At 34.5% G+C, this 14,733-nt stretch overlaps 1 protein-coding gene across 4 annotated transcripts in view; it reads left to right on the forward strand.

The window, feature by feature from the left end:
* Ppp1r42 (protein phosphatase 1 regulatory subunit 42) overlaps window positions 1–14,733 on the forward strand; it is a 35,173-nt gene that overhangs the window by 4,754 nt on the left and 15,686 nt on the right. For 2 of the 4 annotated variants that reach the window (XM_010611465.1, XM_033760635.1), the window contains exons 2-5: window positions 220–433; window positions 4,572–4,738; window positions 5,636–5,774; window positions 8,026–8,142. In XM_010611465.1, the coding sequence (XP_010609767.1) occupies window positions 305–433; window positions 4,572–4,738; window positions 5,636–5,774; window positions 8,026–8,142 (552 nt within the window). In that variant the 5' untranslated portion in view covers window positions 220–304. Of the gene's footprint in view, window positions 1–219; window positions 434–4,571; window positions 4,739–5,635; window positions 5,775–8,025; window positions 8,143–9,642; window positions 9,695–14,733 lie in introns of those variants that run through there. The other 2 variants (XM_033760634.1, XM_033760631.1) reach the window with 2 other exon arrangements.

Below are 14,733 nucleotides of genomic sequence, written 5' to 3' on the forward strand. Positions count from 1 at the left end.
CAAACAAAGTAACTACAAAGTAAAATTGAATGAGTAATATGCATTTAGTTTTGGTGCTTAAAACCTTTTTACTAGAGAAAGTTAAGCCTATAAACTTAGCAAATACCTCAATACCCATAAAAAAAACCTATAAATTAGTCCAATAGTATTATATCAGAAAATTAAAGTCAAAACAGCCTTTCCTAAATTGCTAATACTCTTTTTTTCTTTAATTTTTAGAAAGATGGAAATAAACAATAGCTAAACCTGCTTCTGGACATGTTATCAACACAGCTATTGCTGAGATTTGATTTATAAAGAAATAATGGTTCGACTAACTGTGAATCTGATTGCCAAAAAGAGCAATCTAAAACCTCGAAAAGAAGAAACAATTGCACAATGCCTGAAGAAAATAACTCATATAAATTTTTCAGACAAAAATATAGATGCAGTTGTAAGAACTCTAAAATTATTTCCTATTTTATTTAATTAACAATGTAAAATGTATAAATTGATTTGAGGGCATACCTAATACATTAACTCTATTTTGATTATACTTATTATCTACATTTTTACCAGTAAACTTTATATTGTTTTATTTTTAATTTCCTTTTTGTTATATTAAAGTTATTTAACTTAGGTCTCTATAAAATATACCACTGTGATTTTTACAAATACATGGACATGATAGCTCATTCCTGTATTCCCAGATATTTAGGACGAAGCAGTAGGATCATCTGGCAACACAAAACCATGTCTCAGAAAACAAAAAAAAACAGTTAAAGACATATGTTTACTGTTCTCCCTACAATGCTCTATAATGTGGAAAACCAGATTAGGAAAGTAATTCCAAAGATAACTACTTTTGGAATAGTCCAAAGCATTGGGATACACACATATATATTTATATTAGTACCATAATTCAAAAGTTTAACACCAAAGATACAGATATAGTTCAGTGGTAGGTATTGTATACCTAAGGCTCAGGACCACCCCCACCCCAAAAAACAAAGGGTGAGATCTTTTTTTGCATTAATTTAATTGGTTATGTAAATAAATAGTATACTGGATCAGTTGTGTCAGACAGATGCATTTGTATTAGTATCTGTTGTCTCCAATAAATGTTAGAGTATAAGTAAGAGAAAACTTCTCAAAAAGAAGCTAAATGAGGACAAGCAATCATGTTTAGTCTGTTCACATCATTCTTAACCCCATCTAATACAATGCCTAACACATATTAAATGCTTAATATTTATTGAATTAATAACAATTGAATGAATAACACCAAAGCCTCAGCAAAAACTGTCCACTGCTCTCTCTCCCTTCCTCTATCTCTTTTTCTCTGTTTCTCTCTTCTCTCCCCCACCCAATTTCTCCTCCTCCCCTTCTACTTCCCCCTCCTCCTCTCTTTTCTTGTATAGTGGACATAGAACTCATAGAGTACTCATACATTCCTAGCTCTTTTATTTATTCCCAACAGGGTCATGTTAAATTGCTCAGGCTGACCTGGAAGTAGCAATCTTCCCTACCTCAGCTTCTTGAGTAGCTCGCATTATACCTGTAATTGTTAACAAGGAAAATTTCTTGCACTGGGAAAATCTTTACAAATAACAACTTTACCCATAAAATTACAGAATGTTAATGCCAAAACCTATTTTGTAATCACTGTAGTCTAATTCTGATTATGCTAAGACAAATAATTTATTTTATTTTTTATTAGTACATGTTTGTAATACATATTTTTTCTCATTCTGTAGGCTATATTCTTCACTCAGTTCTTTCTTTCTTTCATATTGGGGATTGAACTCAGGACCTTGCACTTGCAAGGCAGGCAGTAGAACCACTGAGCTAAAACCCTGGCCACTGTTGGTTGTTTCTTTTGCTATGCCAACGCTTTTTAATTTGATATGCTCACATTTGTTGATTCTCAGAATTATTTCCCGTGTAACCAAGGTTCTGTTTAGAAAGTCTTTGCCTATGCCTATGACTTCAGGTTTGATCTATTTTATCTTCCAGCAGGTTAAGACTTTCTGTTTTAACATATATTCTTTGATCCATTTTGATTTTAGTTTAATACGTGGTGAGAGATACAGGGCCAGCTTCAATCTTCTGCACATGGACAGCCAATTTTCCCAGTGCCACTCATTAAAGAAGCTATGTTTCCTCCAGTGTATGTTTTTTGGCCCTTTTGTCAAATATCAAATAGTTGAATGTACTTGGGGTTGTTTCTGCATCTTCTATTCTGTTTCATTCATTGATCTCATGCCTGGTTTTTATTTTGTTGTTGTTTTTTTAAACAGACACTTGCTGCATAGTTCTGGCTGGCCTTGAACTCACTATGTAGCGGAGGCTGGCCTCTAACTTGGCCAGTCATCCCACCTCAACCTTCAGAATCCTGAGATCACAGACATGCCATTCCCAGGTCTTGTGTCTGGTTTTGTGCCAGCACTATACTCTTTTATTTATTTTTTATCACAGTAGCTTGTAATATAGCTTCAGGTCTGGAATTGTGATGCCTTCTGTTTTGCTCTTTTTACCTAGTATTGCTTTTGCTACTCTGGTCTCTTTTGGTTCTGTATGAATATTAGCACCATGTTCTCCAGTTCTGTAAAGAATATTTTTGGAATTTAGGACAGTGTTGACTCTGTGTATCAGTTTTGGAAATATGGCCATTTTGACTGCATTGGTTCTGCCTGTACAGGAACAGGGTATATCTTTCCAAATTCTGAATGTCTTCTTTGAGTTCCTTTTTCAGAGTACTGAAATAGTTTTCATTGTAGAGATCTTTCACTTCATTAGGTTAATTCCTAAGTATTTATTTTTTCTTGGTATTATTGTAAATGGTATTTTTTCCTTGTTTCTTTTTCAGTGGGTTCATTATTAGTTTACAGGAGCAATATTGATTTTTGTGTATTGATTTTGCACCCTGCTACATTACAGAATTTGGTCATTAATTGTAACAGTCTTTTGGTGGATTTTGGGGGGTCTTCTATGTAGAGGATAATATCACCTGCAAATAATGAAAAATTGACTTATTTCTTTCCTGTACATAGCCCTTTTATTTCTTTTTCTTGCCTAATTGCTCTTGCTAATGTTTCAAGTACTATGTTGAACAGGAGTGGTGATAGTAGATATCTTTGTCTTGTTCCTGACATTTAGAAATAAACTTTTCCCTTTTTTCCCATTTAATATGGATGTTGAGGGCTGGAGATTTAGCTGAATGGCACTGCACCTGCCTTGCAAGTGCGAGGTCCTGAGTTCAATCCGCAGTAACCCCCCCAAAAAGATTTTGATAGTAGATTTGTCATGAATGTCTTGTATCAGATTGAGATAAAGTCCTGCTATACCTATTTTCTTCAGTGTTTTTATCATGAAAGGAAGTTGAATTTTGTTAAAGGCCTTTTTTTTACCTATTGAGATGTTCATGTGATTTTTATCCTTGCTTCTGTTTATGTGATGTATTACATTTATTGATTTGTGTGTGTTGAACCATCTTTGTATTGCTGGCATGAAGCCTACTTGGTATGATAAATGATCTTTTTGATAGTTCATTATATTCTGTTTATCAGTATTTATTGAATATTTTTGCATCCCTAGTCATTAAAGAGATTAGTCTACAGTTCTCTTTTTTGGTTGGATCCTTGTCAGGTTTTGGAATCAGGGTAGTTCCAGGAATAACTTTGAGAATACTCTTTTCCTTTTGATTTCATTAAAAAAACTTAAGGATTGCTATTAAATTTTCCCTGAAGTTTTTGTAGAAAAAAACTCATCTGCATAGATGAGGTTCACTATAGGTATCTATAAAGTCTATTTGTTTGAAGATTTTGTTCAACTGTGATATCTCTGTTAATTTTTTATCATGTAATCTATTTGTGATCTTGTGGTAATGAGGTCCCCCACAATAATTGTTTATGTTTATCTGATATTTTATGTCCAGTCATACTTGTTTTATGAAGTTGGATCACTGTTGTTCAGTACCTGCATTTTAATAATTGTTATCTCTTCCTGTTGGATTGTTCCCTTAACCAACGTGACTTTCTTTGCCTCTTTTAATGAGTTTTGGCTTGAAGTCTACTTTGAATATAGGCTAGCTATACTTGCTTTTCTTTTGGAGTCTCATTACAATGTTTTCCACCCTTTGATTTTTAGCCTGTGAGTTTCTTTTTGTGTTAAATGTGTGTCTTGTTTTGTTTGTTTTGGTGTGTGTGTGCACATGTGTGTGTGCGTGTGTGTGTGTTTTGTTTTTTGAGACACGGTTTCACTTTGTAGTTCAGGGTGGCCTTGAACTCACTATGTAGCTGAAGCTGGCCTCAAACTTGTCTTAATCTTCCTGCTTCAGCCTCCTGTTTGCTGGGATTATACCATATACCACCACACTTGGCTAGATGTGTTTCTTGTGTACAGCATACCACTGAATTTTGTTTCTTGATCCATTCTGCCAAAAGTTTCTATTGTATATAAATATGATTATATTTTTCTTTTATATTAACCTTAAGAAAATTTGTAGAATGATCAACTGGAAAACAAAAAAAAACTTCCAAGTTTCTAAGAGAAATTAAATATAACAATATAACATGTTGTTTTTCTTTTAGGAAGACCTCTCTCTTTGCAAAAATCTCAGTGTTTTATATTTATATGATAATCATATTAGTGAAATCACTAACTTGAATTATGCCACAAATCTGACCCACCTATACCTACAGAACAATTGTATTCCATGTATAGAGAACCTCAGATCATTAAAGAAACTGGAAAAACTGTAAGTGCTTTTCTTTTAGAGTAATGTCAACTGTTGTTATCATTATAGTATATGTTTTTATGCAGGCAGGCATTTCCATTTTTGGCATTAAGTTCCAAAAGTAAGTTGAATATGTAGTTGAGTCTGATTCTCAGAACAGACTTCAATTTCATTTTCTTACATTTATTTCATATGAAACAGACTGCTTCATTCAACAATTTATGCTTTATTAAGGCTTGCATACTATTTTTTGGGGGCAGTAAGTTGTCTCATGGGCTTATAGGGACATCTAAAACAATTTCATGTAGGCTCAACTGGTGAAAACTTTCCATGGAACCCAGAAAAATTTTAAGCCTTTCAGAATAACATATCTCAAAAGATCCATGTCATAAAATGGATAATTTTGATGTAGATTTGATTGTAAAAAGGCATTTAAGCCTACAATAATTATAATTATATATTATAATGCAGACTGGTATATTCAAGTTCCTCAGATTGGAGTACCTACCATGCTTCTCAAAAAGTGCACAAGGGCCTCAGAATAGGTTGGGAGATGCTTATTAAAAGGGAAAATTACAGGGTTCCAAAGTAGTTATCCAAATCAGAATCTCTTGAGAGTTAGGCTCAGAAATCTTCATTTTAAAATCTACAACCCAGGTGATTCTTCTGTACCCTAACATATGAGAAATGCTAGCAGATAATGTAGTAAGGATTATTTCAACTCTCTCACTTTAAAAAAAATGTGCTTTTTAGATTCAGTTGTTTAGTCTAATTTGTTGTGATTCAGATAAACCTTTCACAATTTCAATATAAACTCAATACTGTGCAGGTATAATTTTCACACAGCTCAGTGATTTTTTTATTACCTTCTTATGCCATTCTCAGAAAGTCTAATTAGAATTATGTCTGTTTTTTCAGGTATTTGGGAGGTAATTACATTGCTGTCATAGAAGGTTTGGAGGGCTTAGAAGAACTAAGAGAGCTTCATGTTGAGAGTCAGAGGCTTCCCCTTGGAGAAAAGCTTCTGTTTGATCCAAGAACTCTTCGCTCTTTGGCAGTAAGACCACATATGAATTTTTTGACAAGGAATATAGTGATGAACAAATTATAATGGAACAGGAAGGTGGTGAAGGTATATTTGGACACTGTACTCTGCCTGATTATATGGCCAATTACGAGCTTCTTTGAGAACTGAAGCTTATTTTTTCACATAAAGTCTCAGAGTATGACAGTACTATGAAATAGGATAGTAATGTTCTCCTCTTAGAGTAACTGGAAGGATCAAAATGGATGTGGAAAGCTTATGTAAATCAAAGCTGTAATGTAGAAGATGTTCATTCATAATTTGGGTCTTGGTTATCATCATGGCTCAAATTTTATTAAGAAAAAGTCTAAGGAAGGAATATATAATTATTTGACATCTTTTAAACAACCTAGAGAGCCACTGTAAGAAGTTATTTTCCCCCAAAACCCTGATTTGATTATAAGTTGCATGATATACAACTTTGCTTTATTAGAACCACATAGGCCAGGTTTATTAGAACCACATAATCCCAGGATTACCAGGATTGAGGCTCTAGCTAAATTGCTTCACAACTGATCACAGGGTGGGAGGTGCCACAGTAAACTGAGAAGCCAGATTGTTCCACAGAGGCTCTTGCTAATCCTCAAAACAGGAGAGGGGACAAGTTTGGGGTAAAATGGGACATGGTTGTTGTTATACAGGTTTCATCAATTTTGTTTTATAGGGCCCAGAAATGGTGAGCAGTAGATGTTTTTTGAACCAAATTTGTAAAAACTGAAAATTCTTTAAATTGGAAAAGACAGAAGTGGCCTGCTTTCTACACTCTCCCCTCCCATAGAACCATTTGTCACAACCACAGCTCAAGTCCAACTGATCCAATTAGACAGACCCCATTGTGGGGCTGACCCATTGTATTACAAAATACTACTGAAAATATTTTTACCACTTCAGTATTTGCATAGCTTCAAGCAGAAATTTCAAGTAGAAGACATCATTTTTTTCAGTGTTATTTCAAGCTTTAAATATAATTAGAAAATATATTTTTTCAGGGTTGGTTGTGTGTGGATGCCTCAGTGGAACTTGATAGAGATTTCTCAGCCTCAGATTTTAAGATGACTTTGATTTAGCATTGCTGAATTATATACTTATGTTTTTAATAATGGCTAATTTTAAAATTCTTATTAATTAGCAAATTATGATTTCAAGTGTCTTCTGAACATGGATTCTCAAGAGAAAATTATATAGAAAAGTAAAGATAAAAGTAACATCTGAATATTCTTTCATGCTTGGTCATGTTTCCTCTTTAGAAAAACAAAGACAAAGATTATTTTTCCATTGTGTGTAAAATCTTAGCAATATTTAGCACAAAACGGCAATTTTTTTCTGTGCCATCATTTGTTTGTTGGGACATTTTTTTCTTTCCTTACTTTACTGATTCTTGGCTTCTTTACTTATATCCTGGAGGAGAAAAACAGGACTTATTTCTAGTGCTAGTAATAGGAGGAAATACAGGCAAAAAGAATAAGTAATATCATATACTACAATCTTTTTTTGATACTGGGAATTGAACTCAAGACCTTGCACTTGCCAGGCAGGTACAACACCACTGAGCTAAATTCCTAGCCCCATATACTAGAATCTTAAAAGTTCTATTGAAAAAAATGTATCATTCATCGTAGTTACTTTTCATTGATGGGACACAATATCCAGTACCCACAATTTAAAGAAGGAAAGGTTTATTTTGGCTCACAGTTTGTAGAGATTTCTACTCCATAGCTGGCTAACTCAAGGCAGGGCAGCATAACAGAGGGGCATGACAGAGAATTGCTCATGGCATGGCAGGAGGAAGGAGAAAGAGGAGAGAGACAGGACAGAGGAGAGTAGAGGAGAGGGAGAGGGAGAGGGAGAGGGAGAGAGAGAGAGAAGAGAGAAGAGAGAAGAGAGAAGAGAGAAGAGAGAAGAGGAGAGAAGAGAGACATTAAGGGAGGAGGGTGGAAGATTCACCCTTCCAGGCCATACCCCAGTGAGCCATCTCCTCCATCTAGGCATTAGCTTCCAAAATCACATTTAGCTATAAACTTATCAGTGAACTAATACACTTATGAGTACATGAGGCTTTGGGGGTACATCTAGATATAGATCATAACAGCATTGAAACAAAATTTTCCCTTTTTAAATTTTCTTATCTAAAGAGCAAAGCAACCTGAACTGATAGATCTTAAAATGTTCAAGGATTAGGACTACTCAATAATGCTAAATGCTAATTTAGTTATTTTTCTTATAGAAATCTCTCTCTATATTGAATATCAGCAATAATAATATTGATGACATAAAAGATTTAGAAATACTAGAGAGTCTTATTCACCTTATAGCAGTTGACAACCAACTACTACATGTGAAGGTAGGTGTAAAGAAAATTTAATTTTAAAATATTTACATGAAATTACAATTGAAAATTATTTTTAAATATCTATGAAATAATCACTTTTTAAAATTATCTTGCATTTGTTTAAAAATTTTCATGAATCCATAGTTCTGAACATATTTATTCATATAACTCTGCCCTTTCACCAGACCTATTTGAATACCCTGAAGGCATTAATTATCCATCAAATTTTGTGTGCTAGAAATAGATTTCTTGTCTCTTAACTCAGATCTCCCCACATGTGAACTATTTTCTGGCTACTCCTATTTGAAGTACTCTTGGTGTAGGACTTATTCTAATTTGTACTAGCTATATTCATACTATATTATATCATATCATGCCACAGTTATTCAATCACTTATTTATTCAAATATGTATTGGGCACTACATATTTGTCAGACACTATCCTTAGAGGAAGGAAGGATTCCATTCCCTGAACTTAAGATATCTACAGTGTATAAATAATGTGATTCTGAACAACTACAATGTAATTCTGTTTTCAGAAGTATAGAAGCCCTAGCAAAATAGCCTGAGACTAGGAAAGGCTTCCTGGAAACAGTTATCCATGAGCTGAGCCATCTTTATGACCTTGAAGTTTCTGGTTTGGCAATGGGTATAATTTATTGACATAGAGATCTTTGGAGGAAGAATGGGCTTCTTTCTCTCATAAACTGAACCCACATTTTCAAAATTACTTCAAAACAGCATTTTTCTGACCCTAAAAATGTTACTACAGTCATATTTCCAAATTTAGACTTATTACTGGTTCATCCCTGAACTTCTTTAAGCCACACAAACAGACACACACACACACACACACACACACACTCTCACACACACACACACATGCACGCATGCACACACACATATATATAAAAATGAATTCCTCAAAGTATCCAAAATTCTACTGAACAATTGGGGTAGAAGTTTAAAATAAAAAGACCATTAGGAAACACAATTCAATTAGTTATTTTAACTTACAATATGAAAAAAGGATTTCAAGGGATAAATTCTGAATTTAAAAATATTTTAAATTTTGGTGTGATCTCCTAGACTTATTTATTGGGCATTTTGTAATCATTATCAGAGTCTTTTTGTTTTTCTATAATGTTGCAGTATTTGTGACAATAATATGATTTTATGATAGAATGAATGATTTTATACCATATATTGATTATATCAATCCTAGTTAGCAGAGTATAGGTCTAGAATATAAGACATACCAGAGATACTCTGAGCTGTGTGCAGTGTTCTGCCTTCAACCTCATGGGAAATGGGAACAAAGTGGCCAAATAAGGAAGTTTTCTTTTCTTGGGAGAGAGTGATGAAAAAGTACAATCTCCCAAATTGGCATCATCAATCTTAAGTGCAGGATAAGTATCTGATTAGTTATTAATTATCATTAACCAAGTTTCATTTCAGTTATTGTCATTATTTTTAAAAGTCTTACTCTATTATATTTTTAACTTTGAACAGAGAAAGAGAGTATGGTAATGAGATGCAAATGCTAACCTCCAAATGACCCTAAGGGAAGTTTTCCTGCATGACATTTTTATCAAGATGTTTTGCCTATAAGAATTACTCTTAGGCTGTGTTAACAATGCATAGCCCGAATAAATGTACAACCATAATTTAAGAATTAATATTCTAATAACCAAATTCTCATTCTAAAGATTGACCTCAATGTCACCTCTTCCTGCTTTTCTTGAACCTCCTCATCAAGTTAATAAATTAAAATATTCATTATATTGTAGGTACCAAACACTGTTCTCGGTTCTTGGAGAAACAGGAAATAGATGCTGATCTTAATAACATAAATAGGATAGACTAGGTTTCTACCTTCAAGGAATTTCATTATAACGAGGCAAGGAAGGAAAATACAGAAGCACAGAAGATTATGAGGAGTGCTATGACTTTCACATAGATAATGCAATAGAAAAGAGGGCAGTGTATATTGTAAATTAGGTTATCAAGAAAGGCCTCGGAGGAAGTGACATCTACACTGAAGAATGAGGACAGAAATTTGTACACAGAGCTAGGGAGAGAACATACCAGGCATAAAGAAGAGTAGATGAAAGAGCTCTGAGGCCAAAGGCAATTCAGAGAAATGATGATGAACCTTCTAGAGCTTTCAATGATAAACAGCCCATTGTGGCATCCATGTCATATGTGTGTCACCACTGGTTTAGAGTGTCCAAGGAACCAAAAAGATGCATGCTCATTGTGGCAAGGTTGTAGTGCGTAGCTCAATTTCTTTTTTTTTAGGGGGAAGGGATATTTTGTTTTGTTGAGATAGTCTTGCTATGTAGTTCAGGCTGGCTTTGAATACACTATACATAACCCACACTGTCTTCAAACTCACAGAGATCCACCTACCTCAATTTCCCAAGGGCTGGAATTACAGGGGTGCACTACCACATCCAGCAGTGCCTATCTCAATTTCTGGTGTATTGCAGGTGTTCAATAAGCAATTATTGAACAAGTAAAGAGGTAACAGTACAATATGAAATTAAAAAGAAAGACATAATAGCCAGATCATGAAGTTACTTTTAGGACATAATCACAAATTTTGACTTTATTCTAAGTGTGATAGAAAGTTATTGAAATGATTATATTTTTCAAAAGAATTTCTCTCTCTGATACTTAAAGAATAATTTTCAAGAGTGACAGAAAAGAATCGGTTGGGAAATTATTGCAAGAGCAAAGTAATTGAGATGGTTGCTTGGAGAAGAAGAGGAGTGGTGGGTTGGAGTTCTGTTTTTAGCTGGATCCCATAGAATTTGTTGATGAGTAGGATGTAAGAATAAAAGAAAGAAGCCAGGCATGGTGGAGCACACCTGTTACCCCAGCACTCGGGAGGCTGAAGCAGGAGGATCGCTGTGAGTTTGAGACCAGCCTGGGCTACATAATAAGTTCCAGATCAGTCTCAACTACATAGTGAGACCCTGTCTCAAAAAAAAAAAAAAGAAAAAGAAAGAGAAGAATCAAAGATGACTCCTTTCCTTTTATATGAGGAACTGGATGGACAATGGCAGCCTTTGTGAGTTGGGGGATACTAGAGAAGGAATAGAAGTCCTTGCCTATTGGACATTGAAATGGACATGTCAAATGGGTATCTGAAGTTCAATGGAGAAGTAAGATTAGTAGGTTTGAGAGTAAAGAGCATTTATGTGATATTTAAAGCCATGGGATTAGATGAAAGAATGGATAGAGAATAATGAGGCCAAACATAGAAACATAGAGGCATAGAAACACACCAACTTTTACAGACAAGTTAAGAGAGAAGGCTCCAGGAAGAGTCAGTAGTGTATGAGAACAGAAAATCGAGCTTCAAAAATGAAGGAGTGTCTACATGCACTGAATGAAGTTGAACGGTTAACATGAGGGGAGATAAGAGGTTAACAGAAATGTACTAGATTTAGCAATAGTGAGATTATCTCTGTCAAGTATCATCCTCTTCGCATATTTCAGGATAGTGTAGTTTAGCAGGAGTTCACAGCAAACCCACTTCTTTCCATGTTCTGTGGTTTGAATATGCTTTGACATTGTCCCTCAGAGGCTCATGTGCTAGAAGATTGGCCCCAGTGTTGTAGTACTGAAGTGGTAAAACTTGGTGGAAGGTGATTAGGTCACTAAGGGCACCACATTCAGAAAGGATTGATGTAGTTCTTGAGAGACCTACCTTAGTTCCTGTAAGAGCAGATTGTTCTAAAGAGTGAGCTTGACCCCTAAATTTCTCTGGCTTCCTGTCTTGCCACATATCCCTTGCTTTGAATATTCTCCTTCTATGATGCCATTTGATATGGAGGTAAACACAGAGCCCATGCCAAAGCTAAGCAGACACCAGCACTTTGCTCTTGGACCTCCAAAAGTGTGACCTAAATAAATCTTTTCTCTTTCTACATTACTCAGCATAAGGTATTTTGTTTTAGCTACAATAAAGACTATAACTTCTTTCTGACATTTTATTAAATATTTCCTCTGTAGCTGAACTTTCAATACATAAGCTAAATGGCAAGAGAAGGGAAAATTAAAGGACTAACTGGATAAAATACTTTAACGATGAAGTTGTAGGGAACAAATATAATTTGTGAAGAACTTGAACAGGATAGGTTGTGGGCAAAAACCACAGCAGATGGTAATACTGAAAAAAATGGAGATTCAGTGAAAGATTACGTAGTAAAATGTGAGCAGGCCAGTGCTTCCCATCCCTCTCACACATACAAATCGGGCTCTACTCCCCAAACTTTGCTCATGGGGGAGTGTGTGTGTGTGTGTATGTGTGTGTGTGTGTCTGTGTAAAAGAGCTCAGAAGAAATTAATCATGGAAGCAGAAAAAAACTATTAAAGTACCACTCTAATTTTGACAATAAGAAGGAATGAAATGCTGGTTCATGCACAAGAATGAGCTTTGAAAACATTATGAAAGAGACCATTGCAAAAGAATATTGTATGGTCTAATTTATTTAAAATATACAGAACAGGCAAGTTTGCAGAAACCCACTGTGTTTAAGACTGGAAGATTAAGAGAAGATAAGAACTGATGTTAATTGATACAGGGTTTCTTTTTAAGAATTGATTGTTCTGGGCTGGGGATTTAGCTCAGTGGTGCCACCACCTGCCTGGTACAAAACAACAACAACAACAACAACAACAACAACAAAACAAAGCAAACGAAAAAAGGAAATTAATTGTACAGATGATTGCAGAACTCTGAATATACTAGAAATCACTAAATTGTATATTTAAACAAGCAAATTTCATGGTATGTGAAATGAATATCAATAAAAAATTTTAAAATAGAACATCAATAAGAAATAGTAGCCCCCCAAATCTCAAATTTGATGAAAAATTTGACCCCTAGGTTCACAAAGTTCAACAAAACTCAAACAGAAAAATACCAAAGAAAACTACTCCAAGGCACACTATCATAAAATCAGTAAAAAGCAGTAATAATATGAATATATTAAAAGTAATATTTATGACATTTTCTGTATAAAACAATATAAGAATTATCACAGGCTTCTTGTCAAAAACAGTGCAAGCCAAAAGACAATGGAACATCTTTAAAATACATTAAAAACAAAGAACCTGTCAATTTAAGAATTATATCTGGGGAAATTATTTTTCAAAAAATTAAGGCAAAATAAATATTGTTTTGTACTCTCTGTAAACAAAACCTGAAAGAATTTGTCTCCAGAAGACCTGAACTATAAAAGATTAAAGGAAATTCTTCACTATGAAGAAAAAATGATAACAGATGAAGCCTTTTATCTACACAAAGGAAGAGAATGTGGGAAATGTTTCGTATAGAGTAAATATAAGGGGGCTTTCATAGTTTCTTCATTTCTCTAATGGATAACTGTTTAAAGCAAAAACAACAATATATTGGGCTGGGGATTTAGCTCAGTGGTGCTGCCACCTACCTCCCAAGTGCAAGGTCCCAAGTTTGATCCCTGGTACCAAAACAAAAGCAATCCCATAAATCCTGGAGTTTATGACATGTAGAAGTAAAATACATAATAATAACACAAACAACAGGGGTGGAAAATGGTGTTCTATAATGTTCTATGTGAAGTGCTGTCATACTTTGAAGCATATTGTGCTTAAAGATTATTTTAAATTCTTTTTCTTTTTAGGGGGTACTGGGGATCAAACTCGGGTCTTTGTGCTTGCAAGGCAGGGAGCAAAACCACTGAGCTAAATCTCCAGCCCAAGATTATTTTAAATTCTAAATCAACCACTGAAAAAGGCATATGAAGATGTTTATAAATAATAAGCTAATGAAAAAAAATAAATGCAAAAATCAGGAGCAGGAAAAAAGGAATAAAGAGCAAAAGATAAAAATAGCAATACAGGAATTTAAAATTTAATGATACCAATAATTATATATTAAATATAAATAATCTAAGTATTCCAATTAAAAAGCAGAGATATCAAGAGATGGATGGAGGAGGCAGAGGGTAGGGAAAGGAGACATAAAAAGAATTAAGATGTGCAATATACATGTACCAACTCCTCATGATGAGTGTAATCATTATGCACTGAAAACATGTATAATAAAAATAAAAAATTTTTTAAATCAGAGATATGCCAGGCTTAGAGTCATGTACCTCTATTCCTAGGTAATGAGACTGAGGAGGAAGGACTGCTTGAGCCCAAGTGTCCAGGGCCAGACTTGGCAACATAGTGACACCTCATCTCTTTAAAAAAAAAAAAAGTCTGATGAAAGTGTGAGGTTTGGGGTTTGTCTGTGCGTGTGTGTGTGCGTGCATGTGTGTGTTCTGTTTTGTTTGTGGTGCTGGAGATCAAACCCAGGGCCACATACATGCTATGCAAAAACAATACCACAGAGCTATATCTCCAACCCTGAAAGAGTGTGTCTTTTTAAAAAGCTAAGCAGTACAAGATCCCATTGATGAATGTAGCTGTACTGTATATTTTAAAAGCACCAATAAACTCAATTAAAAAAGCTAAGCAGATATAGTAAGTTAGACTTTAAAAATTCAATCATGTGCTCTCTGTAAGAAACATGGTTTAAATATCAAAATGTATGAATTAAAAGTA

Source organism: Fukomys damarensis, unplaced genomic scaffold (assembly GCF_012274545.1).
Source record: "Fukomys damarensis isolate Sample0158 unplaced genomic scaffold, DMR_v1.0_HiC HiC_scaffold_5, whole genome shotgun sequence".
Classification (NCBI taxonomy): Eukaryota; Metazoa; Chordata; class Mammalia; order Rodentia; family Bathyergidae; genus Fukomys; species Fukomys damarensis.